Below are 19823 nucleotides of genomic sequence, written 5' to 3' on the forward strand. Positions count from 1 at the left end.
ACTACTATTACTACTGCTGGCCCCCTACAGCCACCTAGCTGGACACTACTACTACTACTGCTGCTGGCCCCCTACAGCCACCTAGCTGGACACTACTATTACTACTGCTGCTGGCCCCCTACAGCCACCTAGCTGGACACTAATATTACTGCTGCTGGCCCACTACAGCCACCTAGCTGGACACTACTACTACTGCTGGCACCCTACATCCACCTAGCTGGACACTACTATTACTACTACTGCTGCTGCTTGCCCACTACAGCCACCTAGCTGGACACTACTATTACTACTGCTGCTGGCCCACTACAGCCACCTAGCTGGATACTACTACTACTGCTGCTGGCCCACTACAGCCACCTAGCTGGACACTACAATTACTGCTGCTGGCCCCCTACAGCCACCTAGCTGGACACTACTATTACTGCTGCTGCTGGCCCTCTACAGCCACCTAGCTGGACACTACTATTACTATTGCTGCTGGCCCCCTACAGCCACCTAGCTGGACACTACTATTACTACTGCTGGCCCTCTACAGCCACCTAGCTGGACACTACTATTACTACTGCTGCTGGCCCATTACAGACACCTAGCTGGAAACACTACTACTACTGCTGGCACCCTACATCCACCTAGCTGGACACTACTATTACTACTACTGCTGGCCCCCTACAGCCACCTAGCTGGACACTACTATTACTACTACTGCTGGCCCACTACAGCCACCTAGCTGGACAGTACTACTACTGCTGCTGGCCCCCTACAGCCACCTAGCTGGACACTACTACTACTGCTGCTGGCCCCCTACAGCCACCTAGCTGGACACTACTATTACTACTGCTGCTGGCCCACTACAGCCACCTAGCTGGACACTACTACTACTGCTGCTGCTGGCCCACTACAGCCACCTAGCTGGACACTACTATTACTACTGCTGCTGGCCCCCTACAGCCACCTAGCTGGACACTATTACTGCTGCTGCTGGCCCCCTACAGCCACCTAGCTGGACACTACTATTATTACTGCTGCTGGCCCCCTACAGCCACCTAGCTGGACACTACTATTACTACTGCTGCTGCTGGCCCCCTACAGCCACCTAGCTAGACACTATTATTACTGCTGCTGGCCTCCTACAGCCACCTAGCTGGACACTACTATTACTACTGCTGCTGGCCCACTACAGCCACCTAGCTGGATACTACTACTACTGCTGCTGGCCAACTACAGCCACCTAGCTGGACACTACTATTACTACTGCTGGCCCACTACAGCCACCTAGCTGGACACTACTATTACTGCTGCTGGCCCACTACAGCCAACTATCTGGACACTACAATTACTGCTGCTGGCCCACTACAGCCACCTAGCTGGACACTACTATTACTGCTGCTGGCCCCCTACAGCCACCTAGCTGGACACTACTATTACTACTGCTGGCCCCCTACAGCCAACTATCTGGACACTACAATTACTACTGCTGCTGGCCCACTACAGCCACCTAGCTGGACACTACTATTACTACTGCTGCTGGCCCACTACAGCCACCTAGCTGGACACTACTATTACTACTTCTGCTGGCCCCCTACAGCCACCTAGCTGGACACTACTACTACTACTGCTGGCCCACTACAGCCACCTAGCTGGACACTACTACTACTGCTGGCACCCTACAGCCACCTAGCTGGACACTACTATTACTACTGCTGCTGGCCCACTACAGCCACCTAGCTGGACAATACTATTACTACTGCTGCTGGCCCGCTACAGCCACCTAGCTGGACACTACTACTACTGCTGGCCAGCTACAGCCACCTAGCTGGACACTACTACAGCTGCTGCTGGACCTTTACAGCCACCTAGCTGTACACTACTATTACTGCTGCTGGCCCACTACAGCCACCTAGCTGGACACTACTATTACTTCTGCTGCTAGCCCACTACAGCCACCTAGCTGGACACTACTACTGCTGCTGGCCTCCTACAGCAACCTAGCTGGACACTACTATTGCTGCTGGCCCACTACAGCCACCTAGCTGGACACTACTATTACTACTGCTGCTGGCCCCCTACAGCCACCTAGCTGGACACTACTATTACTACTGCTGCTGGACCACTACAGCCACCTAGCTGGACACTACTATTACTACTGCTGCTGGCCCACTACAGCCACCTAGCTAGACAGTACTATTACTACTGCTGCTGGCCCGCTACAGCCACCTAGCTGGACACTACTATTACTGCTGGCCAGCTACTGCCACCTAGCTGGACACTACTACTACTGCTGCTGGCCCACTACAGCCACCTAGCTGGACACTACTACTACTGTTGCTGGACCACTACAGCCACCTAGCTGGACACTACTATTACTACTGCTGCTGGCCCGCTACAGCCACCTAGCTGGACACTACTACTACTGCTGGCCAGCTACAGCCACCTAGCTGGACACTACTACTACTGCTGCTGGCCCACTACAGCCACCTAGCTGGACAATACTACTACTGATGCTGGCCCCCTACAGCAACCTAGCTGAACACTACTATTACTGCTGCTGCTGGCCCACTACAGCCACCTAGCTGGACACTACTACTACTGCTGGCCCACTACAGCCACCTAGCTGGACACTACTACTACTGCTGCTGGCCCCCTACAGCCACCTAGCTGGACACTACTACTACTGCTGCTGGCCCCCTACAGCCACCTAGCTGGACACTACTACTACTGCTGCTGGCCCCCTACAGCCACCTAGCTGGACACTACTATTACTACTACTGCTGGCCCCCTACAGCCACCTAGCTGGACACTACTATTACTACTGCTGCTGGCCCACTACAGCCACCTAGCTGGACACTACTATTACTACTGCTGCTGGCCCCCTACAGCCACCTAGCTGGACACTAATACTACTACTGCTGCTGGCCCCCTACAGCCACCTAGCTGGACACTACTATTACTACTGCTGGCCCCCTACAGCCGCCTAGCTGGACACTACTATTACTACTGCTGCTGGCCCCCTACAGCCACCTAGCTGGACACTACTATTACTGCTGCTGCTGGCCCCCTACAGCCACCTAGCTGGACACTACTATTACTACTGCTGCTGGCCCCCTACAGCCAACTAGCTGGACACTACTATTACTGCTGCTGGCCCCCTACAGCCACCTAGCTGGACACTACTATTACTACTGCTGGCCCCCTACAGCCACCTAGCTGGACACTACTATTACTACTGCTGGCCCCCTACAGCCACCTAGCTGGACACTACTACTACTACTGCTGCTGGCCCCCTACAGCCACCTAGCTGGACACTACTATTACTACTGCTGCTGGCCCCCTACAGCCACCTAACTGGACACTAATATTACTGCTGCTGGCCCACTACAGCCACCTAGCTGGACACTACTACTACTGCTGGCACCCTACATCCACCTAGCTGGACACTACTATTACTACTACTGCTGCTGCTGGCCCACTACAGCCACCTAGCTGGACACTACTATTACTACTGCTGCTGGCCCACTACAGCCACCTAGCTGGATACTACTACTACTGCTGCTGGCCCACTACAGCCACCTAGCTGGACACTACAATTACTGCTGCTGGCCCCCTACAGCCACCTAGCTGGACACTACTATTACTACTGCTGCTGGACCACTACAGCCACCTAGCTGGACACTACTATTACTACTGCTGCTAGCCCACTACAGCCACCTAGCTAGACACTACTATTACTACTGCTGCTGGCCCGCTACAGCCACCTAGCTGGACACTACTACTGCTGCTGGCCCACTACAGCCACCTAGCTGGACACTACTACTACTGCTGCTGGACCACTACAGCCACCTAGCTGGACACTACTACTACTGCTGCTGGACCACTACAGCCACCTAGCTGGACACTACTATTACTACTGCTGCTGGCCCGCTACAGCAACCTAGCTGGACACTACTACTACTGCTGGCCAGCTACAGCCACCTAGCTGGACACTACTACTACTGCTGCTGGCCCACTACAGCCACCTAGCTGGACACTACTACTACTGCTGCTGGCCCCCTACAGCAACCTAGCTGAACACTACTATTACTGCTGCTGCTGGCCCACTACAGCCACCTAGCTGGACACTACTACTACTGCTGCTGGCCCACTACAGCCACCTAGCTGGACACTACTATTACTACTGCTGCTGGCCCACTACAGCCACCTAGCTGGACACTACTATTACTGCTGCTGCTGGCCTACTACAGCCACCTAGCTGAACACTACTATTACTGCTGCTGCTGGCCCCCTACAGCCACCTAGCTGGACACTACTATTACTACTGCTGGCCCACTACAGCCACCTAGCTGGACACTACTACTACTGCTGCTGGCCCACTACAGCCACCTAGCTGGACACTACTACTACTGCTGCTGGCCCACTACAGCCACCTAGCTGGACACTACTATTACCACTGCTGCTGGCCCCCTACAGCCACCTAGCTGGACACTACTATTACTACTGCTGGCCCCCTACAGCCACCTAGCTGGACACTACTATTACTACTGCTGCTGGCCCACTACAGCCACCTAGCTTGACACTACTATTACTACTGCTGCTGGCCCCCTACATCCACCTAGCTGGACACTACTACTACTGCTGCTGGCCCCCTACAGCCACCTAGCTGGACACTACTATTACTGCTGCTGCTGGCCCCCTACAGCCACCTAGCTGGATACTACTACTACTGCTGCTGGCCCCCTACAGCCACCTAGCTGGACACTACTATTACTGCTGCTGCTGGCCCCCTACAGCCACCTAGCTGGACACTACTATTACTACTGCTGCTGGCCCACTACAGCCACCTAGCTGGACACTACTACTACTGCTGCTGCTGGCCCACTACAGCCACCTAGGTGGATACTGGTAAAAACTATTAGTAAACCATCACAGGGTCAATGACACCACAACTACTACTACTGGTACTACTACTACTACTACTACTGCTGGTACTACTACTACTACTACTATTGGTACTACTACTACCACTAATACTACTACTTCTACTGGTACTACTACTTCTACTACTACTATTGGTACTACTACTACCACTACTACTACTACTACTACTACTGGTACTACTACCGCTACTACTACTCCTACTGCTACTACTGGTACTACTACTGGTACTACTACTGGTACTACTACCACCACTACTCCTACCACCACCAATACTACTACCACTACTACTACTACCACCACCACCACCACCACCACCACCACCACCAATACTACTACCACTACCACTACCACTACTACTACTACCACCAATACTACTACTACCACTACTACTACTACTACCACCACTACTACTACCACTATTGGTACTACTACCACCACTACTACTACCACCACCAATACCACTACCACTACTACCACCACCACCACCAATACTACTACCACTACTACTACTACTACCACCAATACTACTACCACCACTACCACCACTGTCTGTACTATTACAACCATTACAGACTTGTCATTCAATACATTATTTGAAAGGTCACTAATGACCAAGTTTCATCAATACCTTTGAATGAATGTGTAAAGATGCCAATTCCTTTGAATGAATGTGTAAAGATGCCAATTCCTTTGAATGAATGTGTAAACGGAGGGAAGAGGGGGGTGGAGGATGGAGGGATGAACGGAGGGAAGAGGGGAGTGGAGGATGGAGGGATGAATGGAGGGAAGAGGGGAGTGGAGGAAGAAAAAGGAGGAGAGGTCTACAGGTCAGTAAATGCCATCAGAAACAGCAGCGTAACTGTGTATTTCAGTCTCGTGTGGTGCTCCACGCCGTTACCGTGACGACTGCAACAAACAAACTGGTAGGCCGACTGACCAGCCCACTACTGCCGAGAAAGACAGACAAATGATGTTTCTATGGAAACCAGCAATAGCAAATAGAAAGAAGAAGAAGAGAGAAAACGCCAGGCCCCCCGGGGGCGGCGCAACGATAAGCACAACAATCTGTCTGGAGCACATTCCTTCTGTGAAGTTAAAAGGCTGGGTGCTCGGGCACGTAGTACTGCCTAGTGAGTACGGCTTGCATCCCAAATGGCACCCTGTTACCTACTTCTGACCAGGGGCCCTATCAAACATGTGTGTGTGTGTGTGTGTGTGTATATATATATATATATGTGTGTGTGTGTGTGTGTGTGTGTGTGTGTGTGTGATGTGATGCTCTGAGGGCAGGAAGCATGTTTGACCAGCTGAAAGGAGGACTGTTAGCACACCTGTGCTGCTAATCTACCTTCAACGGAGGAACAAACTCAGCATTTGAAATAGAAATGGAATCCCTGATAGATGGAATCCCCGATAAATGGAATCCCCGATAAATGGAATCCCTGATAAATGGAATCCCCGATAAATGGAATCCCCGATAAATGGAATCCCTGATAAATGGAATCCCCGATAAATGGAATCCCTGATAAATGGAATCCCCGATAACTGGAATCCCCGATAAATGGAATCCCCGATAAATGGAATCCCTGATTGATGGAATCCCTGATAAATGGAATCCCTGATAAATGGAATCCCTGATAAATGGAATCCCCGATAAATGGAATCCCCGATAAATGGAATCCCCAATAAATGGAATCCCCGATAAATGGAATCCCCGATAAATGGAATCCCTGATAGATGGAATCCCTGATAAATGGAATCCCTGATAGATGGAATCCCTGATAAATGGAATCCCTAATAAATGGAATCCCTGATAGATGGAATCCCTAAAAAATGGAATCCCTGATAGATGGAATCCCTGATAGATGGAATCCCTGATAAATGGAATCCCTGATAGATGGAATCCCTGAGAAATGGAATCCCTGATAAATGTGTATTGACAAAACTGTTGGTTTGAGACATATTAAACACATTGTTGAATCATGCATGAATACCGTACCAGTCTGCCGCAGACCACGGGTCATGTCCCAAATTTCGCCCTATTTCCTATATAGTGCACTACTTTAGGGAGTAGGGTGCTGCACTACATAGGGAATAGGGTGCCATTTGGGATCATGCATGAACATGATCAGTAAAGGACTACAAACAGCCCAGTCATGCTGGAAGGTGGCAGTGGGCAGGATACTTAGCAACAGCACACAACACATTTCAACATCACACTGTCCTACGCTGACACCATCGACCACACACATCCTCTGATTCCTCCGCCCAACCACACACAACTCTACCACCCAGACAGGATCATTATGTTACAACTCTACCACCCAGACAGGATCATTATATTACAACTCTACCACCCAGACAGGATCATTATATTACAACTCTACCACCCAGACAGGATCAACCACCCAGACAGGATCATTATGTTACAACTCTACCACCCAGAAAGGATCATTATATTACAACTCTACCACCCATACATCAGATACTCTGTGTGGTACAGACAGACAGACAGGCAGAGACAGACAGAGACAGGCAGACAGACAGAGACAGACAGACAGAGACAGACAGACAGGCAGAGACAGACAGAGACAGACAAGCAGAGACAGACAGAGACAGACAGTAGTGTACACTACTTCCAGAGAGAAATCCTGACAACTACAGTAGTGTACACTACTTCCAGAGAGAAATCCTGACAACTACAGTAGTGTACACTACTTCCAGAGAGAAATCCTGACAACTACAGTAGTGTACACTACTTCCAGAGAGAAATCCTGACAACTACAGTAGTGTACACTACTTCCAGAGAGAAATCCTGACAACTACAGTAGTGTACACTACTTCCAGAGAGAAATCCTGACAACTACAGTAGTGTACACTACTTCCAGTGAGAAATCCTGACAACTACAGTAGTGTACACTACTTCCAGAGAGAAATCCTGACAACTACAGTAGTGTACACTACTTCCAGAGAGAAATCCTGACAACTACAGTAGTGTACACTACTTCCAGAGAGAAATCCTGACAACTACAGTAGTGTACACTACTTCCAGAGAGAAATCCTGACAACTACAGTAGTGTACACTACTTCCAGAGAGAAATCCTGACAACTACAGTAGTGTACACTACTTCCAGAGAGAAATTCTGACAACTACAGTAGTGTACACTACTTCCAGAGAGAAATCCTGACAACTACAGTAGTGTACACTACTTCCAGAGAGAAATTCTGACAACTACAGTAGTGTACACTACTTCCAGAGAGAATGTTGCCTTTCAGAACTTCTCTGAAGAAAAGGCCAGTTGCCGAGGCGACGTTCCTTCCAGTAGCCACATTAAAGCAGTAGATTACAGGAGAATAGAATGAGGAGTGACTCTTGTCTGTGTCCCAAAACGGATAAACATATTCCCTACATAGTGCACTACTTTCGTACGGGCCCTGCTCATATGGAGAGACGTTTGGGATGCACATCCCTCCCTCTCCTGTCGACACATTCGACCACATGCTTCTCCTCAGTCGGGGTCGGGCCTTGATTGACACTGTTATGATGTCGTAGTGTTCTGTTGCCGAGGTAACCCCCTCGGCTTCCCGCTGGGCGGGGGGGGGGGCAGGGTGACTGTGCAGCAGGAGCCAGCAACCAGTTACCCCAACACAACAATATACACGCTGTAAATAGATAGCACAGCAACGAGCAGGAAGGAAGAGAGAGAGAGGGAGGGAGAAAGTGAGAATGGGGGAGGGTAGTGTGAACGGCCCAGTACATCACTGGGGTCAAGCTTCCTGCCATCAAGGACCTAAAAATTGTCAAAGACTCCAGCCACCCTAGTCATAGACTGTTCTCTCTGCTTCGGCACAGCAAGCGGTACCGGAGAACCAAGTCAGGGTCCAAGAGGCTTCTGAACAGCTTCTACCCCCCAAGCCATAAGACTCCTGAACATTTAGTCAAATGGCTACCCAGACTATTTACATTGCCACCCCCCCCCCCCCTCTCCACACCACTGCTACTCTCTGTTGATATCAACTATGCATAGTCACTTTAATAACTCTAACAACAACTCTACCTACATGTACATATTATCTCAATTACTGGTGCCCCCCTGTGTACAGTCTCTCTATTGTTATTTTACTGACTCTGTACCGGTGCCCCCCTGTGTACAGTCTCCACATCGACTCTGTACCGGTACCCCCTGTATATAGCCTCCACATTGACTCTGTACCGTAACACCCTGTATATAGCCTCCACATTGACTCTGTACCGGTGCCCCCCTGTGTACAGTCTCCACATCGACTCTGTACCGGTACCCCCCCTGTGTACAGTCTCTCTATTGTTATTTTACTGACTCTGTACCGGTGCCCCCGTGTGTACAGTCTCCACATCAACTCTGTACCGGTACCCCCCCTGTGTACAGTCTCTCTATTGTTATTTTACTGACTCTGTACCGGTGCCCCCCTGTGTACAGTCTCCACATCGACTCTGGACCGGTACCCCCCCTGTGTATAGCCTCCACATTGACTCTGTACCGGTACCCCCTGTATATAGCCTCCACATCGACTCTGTACCGGTACCCCCCCTGTGTATAGCCTCCACATTGACTCTGTACCGGTACCCCCTGTATATAGCCTCCACATCGACTCTGTACCGGTACCCCCCCTGTGTATAGCCTCCACATTGACTCTGTACCGGTGCCCCCCTGTATATAGCCTCCACATCGACTCTGTACCGGTACCCCCCCTGTGTATAGCCTCCACATCGACTCTGTACCGGTGCCCCCCTGTGTACAGTCTCCACATCGACTCTGTACCGGTACCCCCCTGTGTACAGTCTCCACATCGACTCTGTACCGGTACCCCCCCTGTGTATAGCCTCCACATTGACTCTGTACCGGTGCCCCCCTGTGTACAGTCTCCACATTGACTCTGTACCGGTACCCACCCTGTGTACTGTCTCGCTATTGTTATTTTACTGCAGCTCTTGAATTACTTGTTACTTTTATTTCTTATTCTTATTTTTTAAACTGCATTGATGGTTAGGGGCTCGTAAGTAAGCCTTTCACTGTGAGGTCTACTACACCTGTTGTATTCAGCATTTCACTGTGAGGTCTACTACACCTGTTGTATTCATCATTTCACTGTGAGGTCTACTACACCTGTTGTATTCAGCATTTCACTGTAAGGTCTACCTACACCTGTTGTATTCAGCATTTCACTGTGAGGTCTACTACACCTGTTGTATTCAGCATTTCACTGTGAGGTCTACTACACCTGTTGTATTCAGCATTTCACTGTGAGGTCTACTACACCTGTTGTATTCAGCATTTCACTGTGAGGTCTACTACACCTGTTGTATTCAGCATTTCACTGTAAGGTCTACTACACCTGTTGTATTCAGCATTTCACTGTAAGGTCTACTACACCTGTTGTATTCAGCATTTCACTGTGAGGTCCTACTACACCTGTTGTATTCAGCATTTCACTGTAAGGTCTACTACACCTGTTGTATTCAGCATTTCACTGCGAGGTCTACTACACCTGTTGTATTCAGCATTTCACTGTAAGGTCTACTACACCTGTTGTATTCAACATTTCACTGTAAGGTCTACTACACCTGTTGTATTCATCATTTCACTGTAAGGTCTACTACACCTGTTGTTTTCAGCATTTCACTGTAAGGTCTACTACACCTGTTGTATTCATCATTTCACTGTGAGGTCTACTACACCTGTTGTTTTCAGCATTTCACTGTGAGGTCTACTACACCTGTTGTATTCAGCATTTCACTGTAAGGTCTACTACACCTGTTGAATTCAGCATTTCACTGTGAGGTCTACTACACCTGTTGTATTCAGCATTTCACTGTGAGGTCTACTACACCTGTTGTATTCAGCATTTCACTGTGAGGTCTACGACACCTGTTGTATTCAGCATTTCACTGTGAGGTCCTACTACACCTGTTCTATTCAGCATTTCACTGTAAGGTCTACTACACCTGTTGTATTCAGCATTTCACTGTGAGGTCTACTACACCTGTTGTATTCAGCATTTCACTGTAAGGTCTACTACACCTGTTGTTTTCAGCATTTCACTGTAAGGTCTACTACACCTGTTGTATTCAGCATTTCACTGTGAGGTCCTACTACACCTGTTGTATTCAGCATTTCACTGTAAGGTCTACTACACCTGTTGTATTCAGCATTTCACTGTGAGGTCTACTACACCTGTTGTATTCAGCATTTCACTGTAAGGTCTACTACACCTGTTGTTTTCAGCATTTCACTGTGAGGTCTACGACACCTGTTGTATTCAGCATTTCACTGTAAGGTCTACTACACCTGTTGTATTCAGCATTTCACTGTGAGGTCTACTACACCTGTTGTATTCAGCATTTCACTGTAAGGTCTACTACACCTGTTGTATTCAGCATTTCACTGTGAGGTCTACTACACCTGTTGTATTCAGCATTTCACTGTAAGGTCTACTACACCTGTTGTATTCAGCATTTCACTGTAAGGTCTACTACACCTGTTGTATTCATCATTTCACTGTAAGGTCTACTACACCTGTTGTTTTCAGCATTTCACTGTAAGGTCTACTACACCTGTTGTATTCAGCATTTCACTGTAAGGTCTACTACACCTGTTGTATTCAGCATTTCACTGTAAGGTCTACTACACCTGTTGTATTCAGCATTTCACTGTAAGGTCTACTACACCTGTTGTATTCATCATTTCACTGTAAGGTCTACTACACCTGTTGTATTCAGCATTTCACTGTGAGGTCCTACTACACCTGTTGTATTCAGCATTTCACTGTAAGGTCTACTACACCTGTTGTATTCAGCATTTCACTGTGAGGTCTACTACACCTGTTGTATTCAGCATTTCACTGTAAGGTCTACTACACCTGTTGTTTTCAGCATTTCACTGTAAGGTCTACTACACCTGTTGTATTCAGCATTTCACTGTAAGGTCTACTACACCTGTTGTATTCAGCATTTCACTGTGAGGTCTACTACACCTGTTGTATTCAGCATTTCACTGTAAGGTCTACTACACCTGTTGTATTCAGCATTTCACTGTGAGGTCTACTACACCTGTTGTATTCAGCATTTCACTGTAAGGTCTACTACACCTGTTGTATTCAGCATTTCACTGTAAGGTCTACTACACCTGTTGTATTCAGCATTTCACTGTAAGGTCTACTACACCTGTTGTATTCAGCATTTCACTGTAAGGTCTACTACACCTGTTGTATTCATCATTTCACTGTAAGGTCTACTACACCTGTTGTTTTCAGCATTTCACTGTAAGGTCTACTACACCTGTTGTATTCAGCATTTCACTGTGAGGTCTACGACACCTGTTGTATTCAGCATTTCACTGTGAGGTCCTACTACACCTGTTGTATTCAGCATTTCACTGTAAGGTCTACTACACCTGTTGTATTCAGCATTTCACTGTGAGGTCTACTACACCTGTTGTATTCAGCATTTCACTGTAAGGTCTACTACACCTGTTGTATTCAGCATTTCACTGTAAGGTCTACTACACCTGTTGTATTCATCATTTCACTGTAAGGTCTACTACACCTGTTGTTTTCAGCATTTCACTGTAAGGTCTACTACACCTGTTGTATTCAGCATTTCACTGTGAGGTCTACGACACCTGTTGTATTCAGCATTTCACTGTGAGGTCCTACTACACCTGTTGTATTCAGCATTTCACTGTAAGGTCTACTACACCTGTTGTATTCAGCATTTCACTGTAAGGTCTACTACACCTGTTGTATTCAGCATTTCACTGTGAGGTCTACTACACCTGTTGTATTCAGCATTTCACTGTAAGGTCTACTACACCTGTTGTATTCAGCATTTCACTGTAAGGTCTACTACACCTGTTGTTTTCAGCATTTCACTGTAAGGTCTACTACACCTGTTGTATTCAGCATTTCACTGTGAGGTCCTACTACACCTGTTGTATTCAGCATTTCACTGTAAGGTCTACTACACCTGTTGTATTCAGCATTTCACTGTAAGGTCTACTACACCTGTTGTATTCAGCATTTCACTGTAAGGTCTACTACACCTGTTGTATTCAGCATTTCACTGTAAGGTCTACTACACCTGTTGTATTCATCATTTCACTGTAAGGTCTACTACACCTGTTGTTTTCAGCATTTCACTGTAAGGTCTACTACACCTGTTGTATTCAGCATTTCACTGTGAGGTCTACGACACCTGTTGTATTCAGCATTTCACTGTGAGGTCCTACTACACCTGTTGTATTCAGCATTTCACTGTAAGGTCTACTACACCTGTTGTATTCAGCATTTCACTGTGAGGTCTACTACACCTGTTGTATTCAGCATTTCACTGTAAGGTCTACTACACCTGTTGTATTCAGCATTTCACTGTAAGGTCTACTACACCTGTTGTATTCATCATTTCACTGTAAGGTCTACTACACCTGTTGTTTTCAGCATTTCACTGTAAGGTCTACTACACCTGTTGTATTCAGCATTTCACTGTGAGGTCTACGACACCTGTTGTATTCAGCATTTCACTGTAAGGTCTACTACACCTGTTGTATTCAGCATTTCACTGTAAGGTCTACTACACCTGTTGTTTTCAGCATTTCACTGTAAGGTCTACTACACCTGTTGTATTCAGCATTTCACTGTGAGGTCCTACTACACCTGTTGTATTCAGCATTTCACTGTAAGGTCTACTACACCTGTTGTATTCAGCATTTCACTGTGAGGTCTACTACACCTGTTGTATTCAGCATTTCACTGTAAGGTCTACTACACCTGTTGTTTTCAGCATTTCACTGTAAGGTCTACTACACCTGTTGTATTCAGCATTTCACTGTAAGGTCTACTACACCTGTTGTTTTCAGCATTTCACTGTAAGGTCTACTACACCTGTTGTATTCAGCATTTCACTGTGAGGTCTACTACACCTGTTGTATTCAGCATTTCACTGTAAGGTCTACTACACCTGTTGTATTCAGCATTTCACTGTAAGGTCTACTACACCTGTTGTATTCATCATTTCACTGTAAGGTCTACTACACCTGTTGTTTTCAGCATTTCACTGTAAGGTCTACTACACCTGTTGTATTCAGCATTTCACTGTGAGGTCTACTACACCTGTTGTATTCAGCATTTCACTGTGAGGTCTACTACACCTGTTGTATTCAGCATTTCACTGTGAGGTCTACTACACCTGTTGTATTCAGCATTTCACTGTGAGGTCTACTACACCTGTTGTATTCAGCACATGTGACTAATAACATTTGATTTGAGAAGGGGGGAGACAGAGAAAAAAGGGGGAAGTACGTTGTTTAATTACTATCAAATAACCTATAATGTCCGTTCTCAGAACGTTAATCTTTCAGGGAACCCTAGTAAAATATTCTCCTCCATGAAACCTACAAAATGTACATTCTCAGAACCGGGAGAAATCTTCACTTCCGTTCACAGGACATTTAAAAAAAACGTTCCGTTTTAGCCTGTCAGGAAACGTATGGATTCGTTCCCAGAAACAAAACAATGTACGTTCACACAACTTCCAAGGAACAACATGTGCTAGCTGGGTTGTCTGTTCACACTTATAAGATCAAATCACAATCAATAGTGGCTAATATTTATTAACAAGATACAAATTGTGAAATAAAATTGAGTAAGGCACAGATCTTCAAATGTCATCCTTACAGATCATGAACCAGTCAGACACAGTAAAAATGCAGAATAATGATAGCCGACGTCACTGTGGAAAAGAGGTTCAATTGGATGTTGATATGAGTTTCAGTTTGATTCCATACAGTGGTGGGAAAAACTATCCAAGTAGTGTGTAACCAGGTATACAGACAGACAGGCAGACAGACAGGTATACAGACAGACAGGCATACAGACAGACAGGTATACAGACAGACAGGCATACAGACAGACAGACAGACAGACAGGCAGGCAGGCAGACAGACAGACAGACAGGCAGACAGACAGACACAGGCAGACAGACAGACAGACAGACAGACAGACAGACAGACAGGCAAACAGACAGGCAGACAGACAGACATACACAGGCAGACAGACAGGCAGACAAACAGACAGGCAGACAAACAGACTATCAAACTGTTCTGGTGGACATCCCTGCACTCTGTGGCATTGTGTTGTGTGACAGAACTGCACATTTTAGAGTGGCCTTTTATTGTCCCCAGCACAAGGTGCACCTGTGTAATGTTTAATCAGCTTCTTAATATGCCACACCTGTCAGGTGGATAGATTATCTTGGCAAAGAAGAAATGCTCATTAACAGGGCTGTAAACAAATTTGTGCACAATATTTGAGAGAAATTAGCTTTTTGTGCATATGAAACATTTCTGGGACCTTTTATTTATTTTATAAACACTTCACATGTCACGTTGATATTTTTGTTCAGTATAAATAATTGCTCCACAGACAGGCAGGCAGACAGCCAGATGGTCACCATAGCAGTTAGACAGACAGACGGTCACCATAGCAGTCAGACAGACAGACGGTCACCATAGCAGTTAGACAGACAGATGGTCACCATAGCAATCAGACAGACAGATGGTCACCATAGCAGTCAGTCAGACAGACAGTCACCGTAGCAGGCAGACACAAAGGGTCACCATAGCAGTCAGACAGACAGTCAGACAGACAGTCACCGTAGCAGGCAGACACAAAGGGTCACCATAGCAGTCAGACAGACAGTCAGATGGGTAAGCAATAACAATAAACAAACTAAAAGATTCAGGTAGAAAACACACCGACACGATGAATGGTGTTTCCATGAAAAAGATGAACAGGTAACATTAGTTTACAAAGTGTAGACCTGGGAAGGCAGAACGTTAAGGTTTCTTGCTTCCTGTACAAATCACCAAGGATTCTTCATTCAGAAAGGCGTTTCAACAGGAAGAAATAAGAACAAGTAGAATCATACTAAAAGCTGTGTGTTTTATGATAAAGGATATTAACCTGAAGACGTGAACACAGGTACCATTTAGTGTTGTGGGGATTATAATCATATAGGACGCATTACAAAGGAACCCTATGAGCTAAGGGCTATGTGGTCTAAAGTAGTGCACTATATAGGGAACAGGGTGCCATAGGGCCCTGGTCTAAAGTAGTGCACTATATAGGGAACAGGGTACCATAGGGTCCTGGTCTAAAGTAGTGCACTATATAGGGAACAGGGTGCCATAGTGCTCTGGTCTAAAGTAGTGCACTACATAGGGAACATGGTGCCATAGGGTCCTGGTCTAAAGTAGTGCACTATATAGGGAACAGGGTGCCATTGGGCCCTGGTCTAAAGTAGTGCACTACATAGGGAACAAGGTGCCATTGGGTCCTGGTCTAAAGTAGTGCACTATATAGGGAACAGGGTGCCATTGGGTCCTGGTCTAAAGTAGTGTACTACATAGGGAACAGGGTGCCATTGGGCTCTGGTCTAAAGTAGTGTACTATATAGGGAACATGGTGCCATAGGGTCCTGGTCTAAAGTAGTGCACTATATAGGGAACAGGGTACCATAGGGTCCTGGTCTAAAGTAGTGCACTATATAGGGAATAGGGTACCATAGGGTCCTGGTCTAAAGTAGTGCACTATATAGGGAACAGGGTACCATAGGGTCCTGGTCTAAAGTAGTGCACTATATAGGGAACAGGGTGCCATAGGGCTCTGGTCTAAAGTAGTGCACTACATAGGGAACATGGTGCCATAGGGTCCTGGTCTAAAGTAGTGCACTATATAGGGAACAGGGTGCCATTGGGCCCTGGCCTAAAGTAGTGCACTACATAGGGAACAGGGTGCCATTGGGCTCTGTCCTAAGGTAGTGTACTGTATAGGGAACAGGGTGCCATTGGGGATGTAGTCATAGTTGAATAGTGGAGACTGTGGTATCAAGGCTCTTCCAGGCAGAACAGACAGTCAGTCAGCCAGCCAGACAGTCAGTCAGCCAGCCAGCCAGTCAGGCAGCCAACCAGTCAGACAGCCAGCCAGCCCTCCAGCCCAGGGTGCAGTGGTACATCCTGGGGCCCAGTGTGCAGTGGCCCATCCTGGGGGAGCTAGTCTACGCCATTGGGGTGCCTGCCCTGGAGCTATGGTTGGAACTGGGCCCAGGACCAGGCTGCTCCAGGCCTCTCCTACTGGCCTGTCTGCTGCTGTGTTTGTTGTCCCGGTGCTGGGCTCCTCCCCCCGGCTGTCCACTACTCCTACTGACGTAGACCGTAGGAGGCTGGGCAGCCATCTCAAACCTCTGCTCCCCCCCTCCCCCTGTCCTGCTGCTGTGTGCAGAGGACTTCCTCTTGGTCCGGGGCTGGGGCGAGGGATGGGGTCGGGCTGCAGGCAGCAGTAGAGAGCGTTGAGAAGACGACCCAGACGCTGCAGTCCTACCCGTAGACGTTCCTGCCGCGGCGGAGGTGCCCAGTCGTGCCAACGCCACGGGGATCTCCTCCAGGGACTCTGCAGAGTCAGAGTGATACTCAGCAGGGGGCCCGGCGGGCAGCACGGGGTCAGGTTGGAGACCAGGATGTAGGGAGCTAGTGGGGGGCTGGGAGGCCCGCAGGGGGAAGGAGAGGTGCTGGCTCAGGGAGCTGGACAGGTGGGACACGGATGTGGGGACTGGAGTTACACTGCAGGAGTCTACTGGAGAACAGGACAGGAGGATGACAGAGAGGAGAGGAGGAGGACAGAGGAGGAGGACAGAGAGGAGAGGAGGAGGACAGCAGAGGAGAAGAGAGGAGGAGGACAGAGAGGTGAGGAGGACAGAGGAGGAGGACAGAGAGGAGAGGACAGAGGAGAGGAAGAGGACAGCAGAGGAGAAGAGAGGAGGAGGACAGAGAGGTAGGAGGACAGCAGAGGAGAAGAGAGGAGAGGAGGAGGACAGAGAGGAGAGGAGGAGGACAGCAGAGGAGAAGACAGAGAGGAGAAGAGAGGAGGAGAACAGAGAGAAGAGAGGAGAGGACAGCAGAGGAGAAGAGAGGAGGAGGACAGAGAGAAGAGAGGAGAGGACAGAGAGGAGAAGAGAGGAGGAGGACAGAGAGAAGAGAGGAGAGGAGGACAGAGAGGTGAGGAGGAGGACAGAGGAGAGGAGGAGGACAGATAGGAGAGGAGGAGGACAGCAGAGGAGAAGAGAGGAGGAGGACAGAGAGGAGAAGAGAGGAGAGGACAGCAGAGGAGGACAGGAAAGGGACAGACATTCACATCACAGAGCTGCTACTCAATATACATGAGCATAGAAATAGAATCAATAGAACAGGCCTCCAACCTCTCACCGTGGCGATTAGAGGGTACACTAAAAATGGCTGTCCATTATGACATCATTGACTTGAAAGAGGAAGCCTGTTCTATTCCTTCTAGTTCTGTAGTAAGTATGACCTCGTTATAATGTCTTAGAATGACTAAATAACAGACCATTTCAGACTGATGACAATTCTATACATTGAGAGAGAGAGAGGACATATTAAGGCGTGTTATAAGACATTATAAAGGCTCATACATGCTTATAACGCGTTCTAAAGCATTCTGTTTAACACAGGCATTGTGTTTACCAACAGATACACTCATGTCACTTCAAGTAGCAGAGGACTAATGTTATATCAGCATGTCAAGTAGCAGAGGACTGACTAATGCTATATCAGCATGTCAAGTAGCAGAGGACTGACTAATGCTATATCAGCATGTCAAGTAGAAGAGGACTGACTAATGCTATATCAGCATGTCAAGTAGCAGAGGACTGACTAATGCTATATCAGCATGTCAAGTAGCAGAGGACTGACTAATGCTATATCAGCATGTCAAGTAGCAGAGGACTAATGTTATATCAGCATGTCAAGTAGAAGAGGACTGATGCTATATCAGCATGTCAAGTAGCAGAGGACTGACTAATGCTATATCAGCATGTCAAGTAGCAGAGGACTAATGTTATATCAGCATGCTAAGTAGCAGAGGTCTGACTAATGCTATATCAGCATGTCAAGTAGCAGAGGACTAATGTTATATCAGCATGTCAAGTAGCAGAGGACTAATGCTATATCAGCATGTCAAGTAGCAGAGGACTAATGCTATATCAGCATGTCAAGTAGCAGAGGACTAATGTTATATCAGCATGTCAAGTAGCAGAGGACTAATGCTATATCAGCATGTCAAGTAGCAGAGGACTGACTAATGCTGTATCAGCATGTCAAGTAGAAGAGGACTGACTAATGCTGTATCAGCATGTCAAGTAGCAGAGGACTGACTAATGCTATATCAGCATGTCAAGTAGCAGAGGACTAATGTTATATCAGCATGTCAAGTAGCAGAGGACTAATGTTATATCAGCATGTCAAGTAGCAGAGGACTAATGTTATATCAGCATGTCAAGTAGCAGAGGACTGACTAATGCTATATCAACATGTCAAGTAGCAGAGGACTGACTAATGTTATATCAGCATGTCAAGTAGCAGAGGACTGACTAATGCTATATCAGCATGTCAAGTAGCAGAGGACTGACTAATGTTATATCAGCATGTCAAGTAGCAGAGGACTAATGCTATATCAGCATGTCAAGTAGCAGAGGACTAATGTTATATCAGCATGCTAAGTAGCAGAGGACTAATGTTATATCAGCATATGTCAAGTAGCAGAGGACTAATGTTATATCAGCATGTCAAGTAGCAGAGGACTAATGTTATATCAGCATGTCAAGTAGCAGAGGACTGACTAATGCTGTATCAGCATGTCAAGTAGAAGAGGACTGACTAATGCTGTATCAGCATGTCAAGTAGCAGAGGACTGACTAATGCTATATCAGCATGTCAAGTAGCAGAGGACTGACTAATGCTATATCAGCATGCTAAGTAGCAGAGGACTGACTAATGTTATATCAGCAT

The 19823-nt window shown here is 47.3% G+C and overlaps 1 protein-coding gene across 1 annotated transcript in view; it reads right to left on the minus strand.

Annotated features, from left to right (window-relative positions):
- Positions 1 to 16877: 16877 nt before the first annotated feature.
- The window catches only part of LOC139384762 (palmitoyltransferase ZDHHC1-like), a 102775-nt gene continuing 99829 nt past the window's right edge, over positions 16878 to 19823 (minus strand). Inside the window, exon 11 of the mRNA XM_071129634.1 lies at positions 16878 to 17595. Coding sequence (XP_070985735.1) covers positions 17021 to 17595 — 575 coding nt within the window. The 3' untranslated portion in view covers positions 16878 to 17020. The remainder of the gene's footprint in view (positions 17596 to 19823) is intronic.

The sequence above is a fragment of the Oncorhynchus clarkii genome, chromosome 26 (assembly GCF_045791955.1).
Source record: "Oncorhynchus clarkii lewisi isolate Uvic-CL-2024 chromosome 26, UVic_Ocla_1.0, whole genome shotgun sequence".
Taxonomy (NCBI): Eukaryota; Metazoa; Chordata; class Actinopteri; order Salmoniformes; family Salmonidae; genus Oncorhynchus; species Oncorhynchus clarkii.